Source organism: Leptosomus discolor, chromosome 19 (assembly GCF_034619465.1).
Source record: "Leptosomus discolor isolate bLepDis1 chromosome 19, bLepDis1.hap2, whole genome shotgun sequence".
NCBI classification, from domain to species: domain Eukaryota; kingdom Metazoa; phylum Chordata; class Aves; order Leptosomiformes; family Leptosomidae; genus Leptosomus; species Leptosomus discolor.
In genome coordinates, this window is record NC_141409.1 from 12,196,916 (window position 1) to 12,215,188 (window position 18,273).

Below are 18,273 nucleotides of genomic sequence, written 5' to 3' on the forward strand. Positions count from 1 at the left end.
AAAGGGCTTTGTCCAATTGCGTGGATCAAGCCAAAGACAGAGGAGAATTTATCCCGCCAAAGGCATTGGCTCATGTTATTTATAGAGCACAGGGTAAAAGCTCGTGAGTGTGAAAGCACGAAGCCAACACCGAGCAGAAGCTGATCATGGTGGCAGCGTTTGCCGAGCACTTCCATGGAGTGTCAGTGCCCGTGTCAGAAGGACAGAGAGAAACCTCCTGGAAACCTGGAGCGCAGTGACGTGCGCCTCCGTGGGCAGCGGCGCTGTGCTGAGCGCGGGGGAGGCGCGCAGAGGGGTGCCCGCTGGCTGGGGTTAACAGCAGCACCCCCAGACTTGGGCCGTGCGGTCTGTGGCTGGCAAATGAATGAAATGGGGGGTGAGGGCTCTGCCTGCTGGCTCGGAGAACGGCCGCGGAGCTGGGGGCCACGTTTGGCTGCAGGGTACGTGCCGCTCTGACGGACCCCGCAGGTCCTGGACTCTGCAGCTGTGGCGAGGAGCAGTCGGTTGGGCTTGATGGCGTGAGTGTCCGTGGCCCTGGGAAGGAGAGGCTGGAGGACGGGGAGTGCTGGCAGCAGGAGGAGCAGCCGTGTGTTGGCCCGGAGGCCTGGCAGGGGCAGCGTGCACGGGCAGGTTCTTCGCTCTGGGTGTTCCTGCGTTTCAGAGGCTCCCACCTGGTTCTTGCTGCTGCTGGACAGCGGATGGTGTCTCTGGCCATGCAGCTGCCGTGGTTTTCTCTTCTTCCCGACTCGTGTGAGGCTCAACCGCAGGGCAGGCAATCCCAGAGAGGGGGGCAGGCCAGCGAGAAGCCAGCTGACATTGCTTTGCTTCTCCCACATAGCAAAACGGGGAAACCGCCCTCTGAAATGGCTGTTTGTTAAGGAGATTCATGGCCTAAAATGGAGTCTGACCCCTCTTCAATCTGCTTTCGTACCATCCGGCTCTTGTCAGTAAACAGCTCTGGTTTGGAAACAAAAGGTGGTGGTTGCTGGCCAGGGCAGCTTCTGGGGCGGGTGGGGAGCTGTGTACCAGGGACCCAGGGGAGCGACGGCAGCGCGGTGGGAGCCATTGCCAGCCTGCTCCCATGGATGGGAGTGTCCAGCTGAATAAATAACACATGCTGGGAACAGGATAAGGTGGGAGCAGGGCGCTGGGGAGGGCCGAGCAGAAACAGGCAGCAAATTCTCCGGCGATAAGGGCTGCTGCAGCCAGCGTCTGCTGGCCCCGGGGGAATTCTGGTATCCAGGAAAGCCAGGCTGAGGTCTGCACAGTTACAAGGCTGGAGTAACTCCGGTGGGGCTCTGCGTTTGTACTAGTCGCAGTGGGATTTGATCCAGGTGCTCTAACAGGAGTACTACAATTTGTACAGCCCTCCCTGCAAGCATCAGCTGTGCCGGTGACCCCAGTCCTGCTGGCGTTTCTGCCAAGGGGGTCCCACGATGCTGGGTTTCTTCAGGAGACGCTCTCCACCTTGGTGGCTGAGCTTCTCCCCAGTTCGAAGTGCCCCGTGACACCGCCAGGTGAACTGTGATGAGCTGCTTTGCACAGTTTGTTTCATACCTCTGTCTTCCCAGTTGTCTGGGGTTTTGGCACCCAGCACAACCAGGAACGTTCGTCTGATGAAAGCTGCTTCTCTTACAACTTTACGGAGCAGCTTTGCTTTTTTCTGTGGGGTTTGAGTTTCCTAACGGATACTCAGCAAAACAAAAAAAGGACGAGAGCCTGTGACTGGCGTAGATAGCGGTGCTGCGGTGGATCAGCAGGGTGAGAGGGCTCTACCGTGGCGCAGGTCTGGGTGTTGTGCCCCGCCGCTGGTACGCACCGTGTTTACTTACTGCTGTGCGGCGGTTTGAACACCCTGGCCTTGAGCTTGCCATCCCTGCGTGTCCTTCTGCCGTTTCAGTGTCTTCCCAAGGGAGCTCAAAGAAGTTTTTGCCTCATGGAGACAAGAATGCAGCAACCGAGGCCGCCCAGACATCAGTGAGCGACTGATCAGTGCCTCCCTATTCCTCCGGTTCCTCTGTCCGGCCATCATGTCCCCGTCCCTCTTCAGCCTCCTGCAGGAGTACCCGGATGACCGCACTGCACGCACTTTGACCCTCATTGCCAAGGTCACCCAGAACCTCGCCAACTTTGCCAAGTAAGCCGGGGTGCAGGAGCGGGAGGGGGAAGGAGACTCCAGGGAGGCAGGCAGAGCCACGGCTCCGGCATCAGGACTCCCACTCTGGCTGCTCCCTGCCTCGATGGGAATGTTTGTTTCCTGTTGGCTTTTTTCCCCATGTCTCTCTGGGACCCATTCCCTCACTGTCGGGTCAGGGAGATCGTTTAAGTTTCCAAAACAGGACGTGTTTTACGAGCAGGAACACAGGCTGTTTTGACCACACAGACGAGCAGGCGGGTGGCAGCAGGAACGGCCCGGCACAGCCAGGTGCTTTGTCCCGTGGCGGCAGTGCACGGTCCGCCTCCCGTCCGAGGCACCAGCAGGACCAGAACCCACAGAGCAGCAATGGTGTGTGTAGCTCAGGAGCTGGTCTTTCCCTCCTGTGAGCTCTGGGACCTTCCCTGCTATTAAAATGCAGTTCTCTGAGCTGGGAAGGTATGAAAAGAGAACGGGGCCACTATCAGTTTCTAACTAAGCCCATTGGTTTGATGGAAACAAAGCGAGAGATTTCTGAAAATCTTTCCACTGGCTGTAGCTCTGAGCTACTTATCCTGAGCTCTGATAACAAAATGATGAGCTTTCCAAAACATGAATGGACAGTTTCTGTCTAAAGCTTCTTAGATTTGGAAACTAGCTTAGTACACACGCTCACAGTCAGGAATGAGTGAACGTGCACGCAGACACAGACCGAAGACGTACAAGTGTGTTACACTAGATGACAGAAATTCTCTGTATTCCTGACCAATCCCTAACTAAAGGGTTTTCAGATTTTCAGCACTTTGCAGGAAAGACTCTTTAACTAAGCTGACATTAGTCAAGCCAAAGTGATCAAGCTGAGCTGTCCTGCCGCTGGCACACAGCTGAGCTTCTCCTCGCAGAATCGCTGGCACTGGTACAGCACCAACCGCTGCTGGTACAGTTGAACCACGAGGCCCTCCCTGTTGTGCTCTGAATAAGACATCTAACTGAGAGCAAAGTCTGGGTGGAGTGCTTGGAGGGCAGAAGGAGGTTGCAGGAAGCCCGAGGGGACAAAGGGGCTGCCCCAGCCACAGGTGTAGCTCTCCTGGATGACCCCAGAGCGGTTGTGCCGGGGCAGCAGCAGCCGGCGTGGCTGGGGTTAGCCTCGGTGCCTGTGGAAGAGCGGGGCGAGTGCAGGGTTCCTGCCACCATCATTCACTGGGCTTCAGTCAGTTGATGGTCCTTGGTACGATGATTTCTTTATTTCCAGTGACAGGTCCTATTTCTGGAGGCTGTGCACTGACCCAGCAGTAAGATGCTCTCCATTACCAAGAGCGGCTTTGTTTCTCTAGCTTTCACCTTCATTTCTACTGCAGAGATCCCTGGCTGGCGAGGGCTTAGCTGGATTAGGCTGGAGTTAATTCTGCTTCCATGCTCAGTGAGGTGTACCAGGTGTCTGCTAGCAACCTGGGGATCCCAAAGGCTTGGAAGGGTTCAGATGCCAGAGGAGGGCTCTGGCATTCTTACCGGTGTATGTACCTGCCCGTTCTGTTGACTGCACTTCTGTTCACGGGATTTTGCTGAAATTCATACTGCTGTCTTGATAGGTTTGGCAGCAAAGAGGAGTACATGTCCTTTATGAATCAGTTCCTGGAACATGAATGGACTAACATGCAGAGATTTCTACTGGAGATTTCCAATCCTGAAACCATCTCAAACACCGCTGGCTTTGAAGGCTACATTGACCTGGGCCGGGAACTGTCCACTTTGCACTCGCTACTCTGGGAAGTCATTTCTCAACTGGAGCAGGTATCCGGGGGGGATCGCAGGGGCAGGCTCTGGGGGAAGCGCCGTCGGCCGGTGCGGGGCATATGTAGCACACCCCACACCTCCCCGTGCCCAGCACTGCCAGCCCGTTAGCTGTAGCCCTGCACAGCACAGCTTTGCTGACCCTTAGCACTTCCCCAGCCTTTGCACGTGCTGCAGGAGCAGCTCTCTCTTTGCATCCTTCGTTGAGGCGGGTGAGTACAGCTCTTCCCTTCTCTGCTGTTTGTCGTTGGAGGGTGAGGATGCAGGGGCAGGCGGGATGAGAAGGCAGAGCTGCTGAACACCACGATTTTGTCTGTCCCAGCAGATTCAAAAGGTTTCTTCTTAATTAAATGGATTTTTGTGAAGAGACCTGGACCAGGCTTGGCCGTAGCTGTCGTCTTCTGTATCTGAGCATTTTTAATCACGCTTGCTTCCTCTCCCCCACAGCAGCAAGTGTTTTCTAAAGCCACGTGTTCTGGGACATCCCATAGCCTCAGCAATGGGGGTGAATGATGGAGAAAAGGAATGTTGTTCATGTGACTCACTGAACAGACTGCCCAGCAACTGGCAAAGCCCACCGTTCTCTAGCAAAAATACAAGATGTTGGTAGTAATTCTGCTCTCTTTCCTGACCAGGGCACTGCAACAAAACTTGGGCCTCTGCCTCGGATCCTGAGGGACGTCAACTCGGCGCTCAGTAACCCGGCCTGCGTGCAGGTCTCGGTCACGGCCGATCACACCGCATCGACGCCCAGTGCTGGCAACAGCATCTCTGCGGGGCTGCAGAAAATGGTGATAGAGAATGACTTATCTGGGTAAGAGCATAAAAGGTGTCCTGGCCACAGACCAGGGAAATACTGAATATTCATCTACTGCCAAAACCTGAGCACCTGCAGGGCCAGGCGGGACAGGGTGTAGTGTGGTGTTGCCTGATCCACTGACTAGGCTTTCCGATCGCAGAGCTGATACTGGATGTAGTTCAGCTCTGAATCTAGACAAAGCAGTGGGCGGTGGTGCAAGCCCATGGCTCCATCCTGGGTCCCTTGAGAGCCAAAACTGGGGATGTGGTCTGGGAAATCAAGAACTTGGCAGTTCTGGTCTCAGCTGTTGAGATGCGGCTGCAGAAGCAAAATGTTTATCCTCTGAGGACTTGAGGGCTTGTTTGTGCCAACCTCAAAGTGATGGTATCGCCATTGAGTTCATTAGGTCTCTGAGTATGCAAGATTTATGGGATTGGCCTTACCCAGTTGGTAAGGCGGGGTATGTGCTGAATTCACTGAGCTCCAAATCCAGACATTTCTCTAACAGTGGCCAAGCTGTAGAGGCCTAACAGTGAGTTCCAGTCCACTCTGTCCAGTTTTTATAATACTGGGTGTTTTTAATGATGAGCAGTGATTCACAGACACAGTCACCCAACATACTTTTTTGTGAGGAGTTTCATTCATGGGAGAGATGACTCTATTGCAGACCTGTAATGTTTCTGTTTGTGGAAAATGAAATGGAGCCCACACAAATTGAAAGACTGTGCTAGTAAAATAGTTTGTGAGTGGAAACTACTAATATTTAACAGTTTAATTAGGACTGAAAGGCAGCCATGGTGCTGGACTTGCTCTAATCTGAGCTTTCGTCTCTAATGCTTCCCAGCGTGAGCTACAATTATTTGAATCTAATGCTGTGGAGGATCTCTGACAACATGCTTTCACCCAAATACTTGCTTAGAATGCACTGTCTTTGATCAGTGGTATATTCACATTAAGCTACTGCAAAGCTCTTTCTTCCTATCCCCAAGAAATCAATACTGCATGAAAGCATGTTCCAGCAGGAGGAATGGGTGGCTAACCTTCAGTTGCTGGGCTTTAGCTCTGCTGTTAGAGCTCTCTGTCTGACCCTTGGAGGCCTAGGGTGGATCAGGCCCCCGTGGTGCTCCATGCTGTGCCAGTATTGGCCAGCATGCCCTCGGGAGCTTACTGTCCCTGTGCAGAGCAGGGGGGACAGCCAGTTGGAAGCAGAAAGGGTGACACGTGCTGTCAGCGGGATGAGCAGCTCCGGCCGGGGAGGCCGAGCCCCCGAGAGCGTGTCTGCGGTGCCTCCTGCACAGCGCAGTGTCTCACCGCGCGTCCGCCCGCCCCTCGCTCGCCTGCCTACACCCGCCTGCTCCCGCAGCGCTGGCCCAGGGCTCCTCTGCACCCCGCCGCCCTCCCCGCGCCCCTTGCGCTGTCCCTCCCCGCAGGCAGACCTGGCCGGGCCAGCCCTGCCTCTGCGCCCGCAGGGGGTTACGTCCCCGTCCCCCACCGCTGCGCCCACGCTGATTTCTTCTGAGTGATTTCGTTTTCCTGCTCCGGCGCAGCATTCACAACTCTTCTTTTTTGTTTTGTTTTCCTCTCCTCTTCCTTACGCACTGAATTCCCCGCAGTCTGATAGATTTCACACGGTTACCATCTCCAACCCCTGAAAACAAGGACTTGTTTTTTGTCACAAGGTCTGCTGGGGCCCAGCCCTCGCCTGCCCGAAGCTCCAGTTACTCAGAGGCCAATGAGCCCGACGTGCAGATGTCTAATGGCAGCAAGAGTTTGTCCATGGTGGACTTGCAGGACAATCGGCTCTTGGACAGTGGGGCCAACGCGCCTGGCACGGCTGACTCCCTCAATGACAGTCAGTCGTCCCTCGGGCAGTTGCAGGGTGTATGGACCGCACGGACTCAGCAGAACAGCGTGACAGGCATGGCCACCGTGCGCCGGGTGGGCCAGACCCCCACCACGCCGAGCGGCGAGAGCGCCCCCGGCCGGCCCCAGCTCCTGGCACCCCTCTCCTTCCAGAACCCCGTCTACCAGATGGCCGCCGGGCTGCCGCTCTCCCCGCGCGGCCTGGGCGACTCCAGCTCCGAGTGCCACAGCTCGCTCAGCTCCCACAGCAACAGCGAGGAGCTGACGGCCACCAAGCACGGCTTCGCCGCCCCCGCCGCCAGCGAGGACTTCACCCGCCGGACAGGGGAGCTGGCCCGCCGGCAGCTCTCGCTGACGGAGAAGGGCGGCCAGCCCACCATGCCGCGGCAGAACAGCGCGGGACCGCAGAGGCGGATAGACCAGCCGCCCCCGCCGCCCCCGCCGGTCACCCGGGGCCGGACGCCGCCCTCCTTGCTGAACACAGTTCAGTACCAGCGACCCTCCAGCGGCACCATGATGTCCTCCTCGCCAGACTGGCCCGGCAGCGGGGCCCGGCTCCGGCAGCAGTCCTCCTCCTCCAAGGGCGACAGCCCTGAGATGAAGCAGCGCACGATGCACAAACAGGTGAGTTCGGGGGCTGTCCCAGCACTGGGCGTTGAGGGGGCCAGGCGGGGTCAGCCCGTGGACTTGGAGAAGAAACTGGCCAGCGGGGATGGCTGCAGTGGGAGGGGATGTCACCGTGGCTCTGGGTTACCACATCGGTGCCAACCCCGTGGTGGCATTGCATGTGGGGACGTGCCTTGGCTCTTGCACCCAGCTTGGCCCGAGGCGGAGGCCCCCCCAGGGGTGGGGACACAGATCAGTGTTCGCCCTCTGTGTTCCTCCGTCGCGTGGCACGTTGGCGTGTGACTGCCGCAGGGCGGTAGGTGGCAGAGACACGAGGGCGATGGCAGCCGTGCCTCTGTCCTGCGCTACCATCTTGTCACTGCTTTGCCTCTCCATGCCCAGGCTCTCATCCCATACCATAGTCAACCCCACGCCATCTCCCAGACTTGGACCAGGCCCTCATCTTCTCTTGTAACGACACGTCTCCCTGCTGCTGCTCCCAGCGCAGCCATGGCGCTGCTGGACACTCCTGTCTGTTTGCCCTGAGACCCTCCTGTAAGTGCATCTGGGGAGGTGCGAGGGGCGAGGAAGGCGTGTGCTCCCCGCCGAGAGTGAAGTTCCTGCTGTGCAGAGCTCTGCAGTGATTTGGGTCCCCGACTGTATTTTCTGCACAGAAATAAATTTTTCTATTCGTGGTGCTAAAATTGAAAGCAGTAGGTTGCAGACCCAAGGCCTTCTGGTTTTCCTGGCATGGATAAATTGTTTTTCTGGTGCTCATTTATTCATTCTGCATTTCAGAACTAACCCTATAGAAAATTAACACAGTAGGGCCTCTCAGTGCCTAAAGGAAGAGATTTAAAACTAATGCAAACCCAGAGAATGTGGACAACTGGCAAGAGCTCGCTGCACCTCAGCCCAGACCCAGTATTAAGGCACCTTCTCAGCAGCACGGTGTTGGAAGCACAACAGAGTCGGTGTAACCACCTCTGCTTTACGAGGCAGCCGTGGAGGCCTTTGTCGGTGCTGCCCATTGGAGGCTGTTGTATCAGCCCCATCCGGAGCTGTTCTGCGCACACGGTATTGATTCGTAAGCGCTGACATTAGCAAGCACGCCATGTAGCAGCATTTGTGTGAGGTGGATCAATACTCACTCGGTACAGAGGGCACAGAGCTCTGCAAGCAGCAGCAGCAGCCTGTGGGGTAGCAGAGTTTTTTCCAGAAAGGCAACCGTGAACTCCGGGTGACCTTCGGAAAGCCCTGGCCAAGTTGTGTTTGCAGGTCTTTCCTGCACCCGGCCCTGTTGTCCTCTCAAAGTTTCTCTCGAGACCCGAAGTCCTCCGAATGCCTCTCCTACCCTTAATCGGCGCATTTTACTTGTATGTTAGCAGCATCTGCAAACCGTAAGGAAACTGCTTGCTCACAGTCGGTGGTGTTAAATGCTGTTTGAGAACAAAGAAATCCCATTTGGTGGCCATTTTAGTGCAAGTCCATGAACCTCCTTCCTGCCAGCCAAAAGCGCTTCCTCTACTTCTGTAAGTTCGTCTGCTGAACTGGCATCCAAACCGTCCCAGGCCGGATCCGTTGTCCTTTTTTACTTCTTCGGCAAAGGAAGGAGGAGGCAGAAGGACCCGTGCACAGCGGGCTGAGCTCTGTTCATTGACGTCCTTCACCAGTGGCTGCTGAAAGGAACCTCGGTGGCCACTGCTGCTTGGAGCCAGAAATTCTGAGCAGCCACCACAGGTGCAGTGCCCGAGCTGGAGACGCAGGAAAAAGCAGAAAGCCACAAGCTGGGTGAGGCTTTGTAGCAAGTGATGTTCATGAGCCGAGTTTGAAACTTCTGACTTAAAATTCCGGGAGTAGAAGACCAGACTGGAAGATGGCATGGGAAAGACCCCAGCTGCAGTGGGTGGTTATCCAGTCCCCACTCCGTCCGATACAGGACCTCCCAGTCTGCTGCCTACTGGTGACTGGGTTTCTCTGCTGTCCAGAGGTTTAAATGGAGAAAGTCCACGACATTTCTGACTTGGTAACTTGAATTCCCTTGACCAAGTCATCCAGATCCCTTGTGTTCGTCCAAGAAACTGTGTACTGCAGGTTATAATGAGCCAGGAAGGAGGGGAAGGAGCTGGAGCTGCACTTCCCTAGCCTTGTAATGTGGTTGGAAAATATTTAGGTGATGCCATTTGTAGTCCCTGCCCAGGCCAGGCCTGAAGAGCAGCAGCCGTGGCTCTAGCTCACTGACGGTAGAACAGCACTGCTCCGTGAGCTACCGTAGCTGCGTGAACAAACCTAGAGGTGAACTTCTAAGATGTCAAGCATCCTCTCCAGCATCCTGAGTGTAGTCTCGGCCAAAAAGAAACCTTTATTTTCCCAGAAGGCACCTGCGTGACCAAAAGCAGCGTTCCAGTTGGCAGATCTGGTTTTACCTGCATGAACAGCAAGCAAAGAGACGGCTGAAGAGCTGAATGAAATCTCTGCTTCCAGAGTCAATGTCCCACATCAAGCCACTCTGTTTGCCTGCAGCTCTGCGCTTCTCCGGTCCTGTCCTTCCGAGGGGACAGGACCTGCTCAGACACCTGGGCCCGTTACTTTCAGCAGGACCCCGCTGCAGTGCGCCCTTGTCTGTTCTGCGGGGGTGGCGCAGGGAAGAATTTGGCCTGTGAAAGGCCCTTTGACCTAAAATAACGTGCAGGTGCAGAACAGGAGCTGTTCCTAACCCCAGCCCCAACTGCTCTGGTAGCTCAGACTTGTTCATTGCTGTTTGAGCAGCATGGGAGAGGGCTTGCTTGGAAGGAAATTCTCTCTCTCCAGCTTCATGACCATTTCTGTTACAGGTTTTTCTTTTGTTATGGTTGTATGTTTCATTGTAGGCCCCTTCTCCTGTGAACCCCAATGCCCTGGACCGCACTGCTGCTTGGCTTTTGAATATGAACATGCAGTTTTTAGAAGATGAAAGCATTGACCCAGATTCCAAGCACAGGGATAAGCTCAGGAATAAGGACGAGCTCAGCCAAGCAGAAAAGGTAAAACCTGATTGGATTGAAACAAGTTTCTAAATAGAGAGAGGATTTCCTTGAATGTCGTTCATCTGAGCACCCTGGGGACAAGGTGGGCTGTGTGGCGTCACTGCCCAGGAGAGAGGGGTGACAGGTTGCCCTCTGCCTGGCTGCTCAGCCACACAGGGCACTTCTGGGGAAGGTTTGGGAGGTTTTCACACACTCAGTGACTGGGATTACCCTCTGATGGAGGCAAGTAAGAAAAGCAGGAGCCAGGAATCAAGTGCCGGTGCTGCTCTGCCACAAACTCTGAAGCCAGCCAGTGCCTGTGAATTGCCCCATTCCTACCCCCCCCCAGCTGCAGGGGAAAAAATCTTAAAAAGTGAATTAAGCACATGTGTAAAAGAGATGAGGGTAAGGTACAGGCAGCCTTGTGCCTCACAACAGGGACATGGAGCGAGAAGCCGCTTCCATGTCAAAAGGCTGGAAACAGACCTGAAAATCAAGTCCAGATTCTGGTCTCAGAGGCAGCACTGGGGCCTGGGGTGACTTCGCTGGTGCAGTGACACTGCCCGGAGCTTATGTCTGTGTCACACAGTCCTGAGCAATCCGGGGCTTTGTGAGGAGCCAGTTCCCGAGTGTTCAGTCTGAGCCCACCATCCCGGAGAGGCCCTGTGCTGCTGGCGAAGCAGAGGGGTGCTGCTCATGTCCCCTCCTTCCCGGGCGAGCCTGCGGTGGGAGAAGCAGGGAAGAGACAGAGTCGGCCTGGCCAGGAGGGACAAAGTAGAGTTAGAAATAAGGATGCAGCAGTCCTGAGCTGAGCAGATCCCGTCTTTGCTGATTGCTGCTTCTGCAGGGTGCTGTCTCAGCAGCCTGGCTCTGCCAGGGCCGCTGCAGTTGGGCACAGTTAGCGTTTGGGGCGTTTCCTCAGTGTGCTGCTCTTCTGTCACCCAGCTGTGTGTTACCACCCAGTCCCAAGAACCTCCTTCCTGTTTTTCCAGCACAGGCATATTTCATTTTTGTTACAATAGCCTTCCTGTTCTCATTTTGCTGGGCTGTATCATTTTGGGACTGTCACCCGTTAAACTCAAGTGAAATGCCAAAGGCAGGTATCGTAGGGATGAGGAGGTACACGGCAATGGCTCCCAGCTGCCCCAGGAAGAGCATGGCAGAGTTTTGTGAGAGTTCAGACCACTTCTTACTGGCTTTCTGCTCTTTGGGCATTCCTGTAAATACCCAGACACGTACTGATCAGATAGGGGCTGACACAGAGAACCGTTCGCATTTAGCAGAGTTTGTTTGCAGAGCGATAGGAATCTTGGCTGCCACCGAAGACACCAGTAGGCAGCGAACCAAAGCGAAGGCGCTGTCAGGCTGGTGCATCATGCACTGGGTTACCGCTGCATTCAGCCACGGAAGGGCTTGGAAAAGAGCTCAGTGCTCATTTGAGTCCGCAGCGGAGGTGACAGTGGCCAGCTTTGCTGGAGCTGGAGCGAGGTGAAATGCCGAGGCCCACACACGAAGAAACGTGTGCCGGCCTTCGCCAGCTCCCACCTGCCAGCGCCCGCAGGCAGGCAGATGGCCCGGCGGTGGGGACGCGGCGCGTGCCAGGCGCTGTCACTAATCCCTTTCCTGGCACTCTGCTGTGACACGAGCTCAGCTTTCACCAGGTGGGCATCACAGGGGCTGCTCCGTGCCAGCCCCCCGGCATGGGCCAGGCTCACCCCGTCCTGTGCGAGGAGGGGCTTGCCAGCCCGGGGCCTGCTGAAGGGAGACAACAGTGGGGTGACGACCCCTGACAGTGTTGCAGCAAACCAGTCCCTGTCCCAAGTTCAGAGGGAGCCCCCACCCCCCAGGAGCCTGCTGTCTCATTCCCATGCAGCATCTTTTGTCACTTTGCTGTCACATCAGTCACTGACATTAAAGATCACCATTAGCATAATCTCTCTCCCCATTACTGTAAGACGTGAACGGTAACCGAGAATGAGACAAGTGTTCTAGAGACAGGAGCGACTCCTTCGGTCTCTGAGGCCTCTCCTGCTATCACTTGAGCTCACTTACGCTGCTCCTATGTTAAGGCTAGGGTAGGTATTTAATCTTTCGTGTTCAAGCAACTCCCTTCTGTCTGACTTTAGTGCTTCTGTGCAACTGTGTGGGCATTTGTGTTCCCTCATCGCTGCAGGTTACATGTGCAAACCGTGTCGTTTCAGTGCCGCAGTAAAAGCTTTGCTAGAGGAAAAAAAAACCCAGTGATCTGTTGTGCCTGTGCCTGCCCTGGCAGAAGGAGCTCAGAGGTCCTGCCCATCTGCCAGCCACGGTTCGAGGACTTCAACAATTCACAAAGACCATCAGCATCACAATTTTTCAGTCCTCAGGAGTTTCAGTTACTTTTGCTGTCAGCCAGCCAGTCAGCGGAATGATCCTAGGAAAGCAGCGTGGATTTCCGTGGGCTGGGGGTCCAGCTGGCCGGTACGCGGGCAGCACCTGGCTGCCTTCCCCTCTCGCCGAGAGCGGACCGGCTGGTGAGACGCCCCAGCAGGACTCTCAAAACTGGGACGCAGCCGAGGCCGTGGTTTGAGTGCTTACGCAGGTGGCGATGGCCGGCGGGGAAGGCCGTGTTTTCGGCTAGCCAAGGCCAGACACAATTAAGCGCGTTGCTGTCAGTTCATGAGTAACACTTGTAGCTTTCTAACAGACTTCATGAATCAGATGGAAGTATTTTTCCCATATCTGACTCTTTTAATTGTCAAATTATCAGCTGCATGTTAATTATTCTAAAATTATTCCAGTTGAGATTATTTTTTTCTTTTTAAAGACTGTTTCCAAAGATTTTTTTTTTTTTTTTTAATTAAAGTGCAGGTTTTTTGTACAGATACACACTGGATTTTCCTTTAGCAAAGCAAGTTGTACTGAATGCTGTGCTTCTGCAATAGCTGAACCCAGTTTGACTGAGTTAGAAAGCTCTTAATTTTTTTAATTGCGTTATGTGATTCCTCTGCTGCTGATTTTTAGCTTCGTCTGAATGAACAGTACAACTGTGGGGTCTTGGCTTCACGCAGCAGCTCTTCTTGGCTTGAACCCTGGGCGGACATCCGATTGCGTTGTTCAAAATGCGGGGCCCCAAAAGGCAGTCGTGCTCCCTGCCCCCCGCTCGCGCCAGCGAGTTGCCGTCGCTGTGACGGAGGGTGACCGCTTTGCATCGAGGTGGCCGTGGTCACTGCTGCAGAGCCTGCTGCCTGGCAGGAGGCAGGCAGCCCTACCAGCTCGTGCTTGGCTTCCAGCATGTCCACGGCACCCGCATTTCTTGTTGTAGACCGAAGAGCTTGTGTGTAAACCCAAAATCCCACCAGTGCAGCTTCTCCTGCCTGTTTAGCCCTGCGCTGCTGTTAGCGTGAGGAAGGTGCCAGATGCGTTTGCCATTCCCTCGCTCTAACCTGCATCCCCCGTGTGAAATGCCAGACTCTGCTAACAACCCCTTCTCTGAACCTGCCAGTGACCTGCCCGCCCCGTGGAACGCAGCATCGCTCCTAGCGCAGTGTGGAGAAGACTGAAGACGAGGTGTCGGCCAGCGGGGTTGTCTGACACGGGTTTGCAGCTAGTCTGATGCAAGGAGAGGGGCATCACCGGGTTCTGGGGAAATGCTGGCAAGGGCAAAGCCCAACTCGGTAACGTGCCACGTGTGTTTTCTCCTCCTGTGTCTCTCCTTGCCTGCTGTAGTACCAGCAGGACCTAGTGGTGCTGCAGGACAAGCTTCGCATCTCCAACAAGAAGCTGGAGGAATATGAGACTCGCTTCAAATGCCAGGAGGAGACGACGCAGAAGCTGATGCTGGAGTACCAGGCCAGGCTGGAGGAGAGCGAGGAGCGGCTCCGGAGGCAGCAGGAGGATAAGGAGATCCAGATGAAGGGCATCATCAGCAGGTACAGGGGAGATGGGAGTGCTGGAGGTGACAAGAAGGGAGGCAGCCTGGCCAGTGTTAGAGCTGACCCCTGCTTGGGAGAATCAGGTTTCTTTGGAGGTGCAGGCAGCTTAGGTGGGTTTTACAGCATTTATTCATTTTCTGCCCTTCTGGGTTACAGCCCCTGGGGAGGAGGGATTTCAGGCTGTGACTCTTTAGGTCCCCCCTGTCAGTGTTACCTGGACAGTGTTACCCTGTCGTTTTCCTGATACACAAGGCAAAACTTCAGGAGGGAAGAGCTGGCAGCTCGCCCCTGTTCTCGGAGGATCTGGCAGGCTTGCTTCTCTGCTCATATGAGCAATAGATGTAACAATCAAAATGTTCTCTTCCTGATGTTTAGCTAAAGATCTCATCACCGTCCCAGTACTCCTAGCTATAAATCCTTTTCTCCCACCCAGTGGGATGTGGTGTTTACATTTGTCCAGGACGTGGACTGTTCCAGTCCAGCTAGCTTCACCTTTACCTGAGCCAAGCCAACTTAGTGCTTTTAATCAGCCTTCATCAACGGGCCAGCCTTCACTGTTCTGTATCACTTAGGCTCTGGGACAGTCTGCTATAGAGATCTCTAGAGAAGAGTAAGAGCCAGAAAAAAAGACTGGTTCTAAACTGTTGGTTTGCGTGGAAGAAGAGGTAGGGCCAGTGACTGTGTGTGCCTCCTTTGTGCTTGAATGCACAACTGCCAGTCCTGGGAGCATCTCGGTGCGTGCCTCAGCATTGCCGTCTCAGATGAGGTGGTTTGACCCGGTAGGGATGCTAGTTCCATCTGCAGACCAGCTTCTCTGGTATTTTGCATCTCCTCCTATGCTTCCTTGCAGTCAAGGACTAAAGGAGGACCTGATCTATGTCGTTCACTGTGGGTGGCTGATTTTAGATGTGTATGAGACTAATACCTGGGCTTAGCAGAGCCCAACAAATGTCTTTTTTTTTTTTTTTCCTGTCTGTTTGGTTACCAGGCTGATGTCAGTTGAGGAGGAGCTAAAGAAGGACCACGCAGAAATGCAGGCTGCCGTGGATTCCAAGCAGAAGATTATTGATGCACAGGTGAGTCCCCGATACCAAGGGCTGCAGCACTTTTCAGGGTGAGTCTGCCAACACGCAGCCTCCCTGCCACGCAGCAGGGACAGCTCAAGCACGGCGAGACCGTGCCCGTGGGTAAGTCAGTCAGCACCAAGCTGCAGGCAGGGACAGAGCCGGCCAGCCTTCAGCGGGATGTGATTTATTGCCACGGCATTCACGTTTGTACAGCTGTTTCCAGCCTCGGAGCTTGTCAGCAACACAGAGGATGTGGGGTGGGGAGGGGGCATCGCAGTTTGTGGAAGGCTCATGCCCGCGATTCAGTCAGTTTGGGGGAGGATCATATCCTCGTTCGCACAGTCTGAGGTCCCCAGAGCTTTGCTTGGTGCTTCTTGTTCCAGCAAGGCTTGCGGGACCTGGGCACCAGGACCACAAAGCCTGGCCAGAGCAAAGCCATCGTGTCTTTTCACCCTTTGGTGGCTTGCAGGATTGGGAAGCTCAGTTCTTGCTGCAGATCGCAGTGGCAGAGGAGCATCAGTTGATGGGTGTAAAACACTGTGCTTGGAAATGAGAATCTGAAAATACAGTCCATAATGTTTTAATCTGTCTAGGCAGAGATCAGCATCTTCTCAGCAGCTAGGCCTTCCTACAGGTTGTGGCTAGGTGACAATATATTCTAGGCTTACTCTTAACAGCCCTATTAATCACTTTGTGAGTCACTACTCATGACTAATTTACTGTATAGCTAATTAAAAAGGAGATGAGACAGTAGTAACTTTGTAAAAAGAATCACTGTTTTTCTGTAGAGTCCTTTGTTCAAAGCTAGTAAATCATCACGTTCCCTTCTGCACTCGGCAAAGCCCAGCAAGTACAGGGGTGTCCGTGAGGTGCGAGCGGTGCGGGCTGCAGCCTGCCAGCAGCTCTCGGCAGGCCGTCCTGTCTCCTGCCACCTTGGGGGTTACAAGTGGGGCTCTTCCCCTGAGCCAGTCTGCACTGGTCTCTTTTTGTCACCTCAGGCGGTACAGTAGCATCAGACATGTTCATACACGGACCTTCCAAGTTACACGCAGGAGACCCACTGTGCCCCTCTGAGTTGGTCTGTTCCCTCCGCTAACAGCAGGCAGAAGGATGGTGGCTTGTTCAGTGTCACAGAGAACAGGAGCGGCAGAATCGGGCTGCAACATGGAAGCTCTTGCTCCCACCCTTACGATGATACTGTAATCAGTGAGAGTTGCCATCAAAGCCATCCTGGGAGGCCACAAGTCATTTAAACTATTAATTTACACAAACAAAATCAATTAAACACTGACAGGAATTACTATCTTGGGAAAGCGCTAGGTTTTAGAAGAGGAATCTTATCGTCTCTGTAACAGCTGCAGTTAGAGCAAACACTACAGTGAATTTCTGTATAGCTGAAGAATTAGAGAAACTGTGTTATCATCTCCGTTTTGTTTGAGGTGCTAAAGTGAATTCAGCTCACATTCCACAGGCAAAGTACATCTGTGGCCCTGCTAATAGTGTTGGATTTCAAAAAAACCTCTGTGTAGCACTTAAAAAAACCTGCACCTCAGAATGCCAAAGAGAAGGGTCCTGGTCCAAGAAGCCTGTGGGTCGTCATCCCAGGACAAGCCGTGGCATCACAGGGGGACAGGTCTCCGTGCATTTCCACTGACCGCTCCCCTCTGCCCCTTTGTTTGCAGGAGAAACGCATTGCTTCCCTGGATGCTGCCAACGCACGGTTAATGAGTGCCCTTACTCAGCTGAAAGAGAGGTACAGCATGCAGACACGTAATGGGATCTCCCCCACAAACCCAACTAAATTGCAGATTACAGAGAATGGAGAATTCAGAAACAGCAGTAATTGTTAACCCGTGGAGGGTGCTGCCGCAGGAGAGGAGGCCTGGCCAGAGAGACCGTGCAGCAGCAGGTGTGAGCCGCGGCTTCAAAGAACGGCTGCTCTCTCCCCCCAGAGAAACCAGCTCCTTACTGCGGACGGCGCGCTTGACTGAGCCTCTGTGGGAGATGCTAATGCCAGCACATTGAGGGGACGGAAAGAGCGAGTGTGAGATGAGTGGCATAAGGAAATAACACATATTTGAGAATCGCTGTCACTGTTGGATTTAAATCAGTGTTTAATGTTTAAACAAAAGTAACCTTTTCCTTCTAAACTGCCCAAAGGAAATGCCTCACCCTCCCCCCCAGCAAGGAATAACGTCCGTGTCAGTGCAGGAAGCGAAATAAAGGGAGCTGGGCACAGCCTGCAGCAGGCGGTGGCCCAGTAACTCCAGTTAAAGCGTGCTGCTGGCTGTAGCCGTACGAGGGATGGCAGCAAAGCTTGGCCCGCTCCTCTGTCACCCCCCCACCCCCGGAGCACACCCTCTCCCAAAGCAAACCCCGAGCTGAGCCCAGCCGTCTTCCCTTACGTGGCTTTTGTGAGGCCACTTGACTTTTACAGCAGGTGACTATCCACAGGGCATTCACACAGCTAATTAGTGGTTAATTAACTCCACCCATGTAGGGAGCACAGGGCAGATGAAAGGTCAGGGCCCACTCTGTGTGACGTGGTAGCCAAAGGGGACCCACGGTGGCAGGGCGGTGGAGAAGGGCATGACTGGTGCTGCTGGGGCTCCTGGGGGTCCCTGGGCAGCCCAGGGGAGCAGAGCAAGGCCGAGGCTCCGGCGCACAAGTGGAGGGAGGAGCTGGCGCCGCGTGAATGGCGACTTGATTCCTCTCTACAGCTTCTGCTCTCTCGCAAATAACGGGGAAAAGGTTTTGGAAGCAGTAGCCCCAGGCCACTGTGCCCCCCACCCACCCACCCACTTCTAGCCACAGAATAAAATAAATGTTGCCTGAGCTTGGTCCCTGAACTGTGAATGAGGTCCAGGGGCTGGATTTCCTGGTGTGTTGTGGTAGAGGGGGAGTGAGGGGCTACGTGAAATGGCCAGCTTCTTGCTTGACAAAGGGTTCGTTGTGGGGATGTAATGCTCTGTGCAGAGGTTTTTACTATTTCTGGGGAGATAAACAGACAAAGAAACAAGAAAAAGCCCTGAAGAACCATGAAGATCGGTAATTGTATTTCTTTTCTTTCACAGTATGCATTAGAAAAAAAAAG

At 54.3% G+C, this 18,273-nt stretch overlaps 1 protein-coding gene across 2 annotated transcripts in view; it reads left to right on the forward strand.

Moving 5' to 3' along the window:
• DAB2IP (DAB2 interacting protein) overlaps positions 1-17,029 on the forward strand; it is a 42,350-nt gene extending 25,321 nt beyond the window's left edge. Inside the window, exons 6-13 of one of the 2 annotated variants that reach the window (XM_086475527.1) lie at positions 1,901-2,137; positions 3,724-3,925; positions 4,561-4,739; positions 6,338-7,211; positions 10,064-10,216; positions 13,907-14,109; positions 15,101-15,188; positions 16,862-17,029. In XM_086475527.1, coding sequence (XP_086331653.1) covers positions 1,901-2,137; positions 3,724-3,925; positions 4,561-4,739; positions 6,338-7,211; positions 10,064-10,216; positions 13,907-14,109; positions 15,101-15,188; positions 16,862-17,029 — 2,104 coding nt within the window. The remainder of the gene's footprint in view (positions 1-1,900; positions 2,138-3,723; positions 3,926-4,560; positions 4,740-6,337; positions 7,212-10,063; positions 10,217-13,906; positions 14,110-15,100; positions 15,189-16,861) is intronic. The other variant, XM_086475526.1, reaches the window with a different exon arrangement.
• Positions 17,030-18,273: the final 1,244 nt, after the last annotated feature.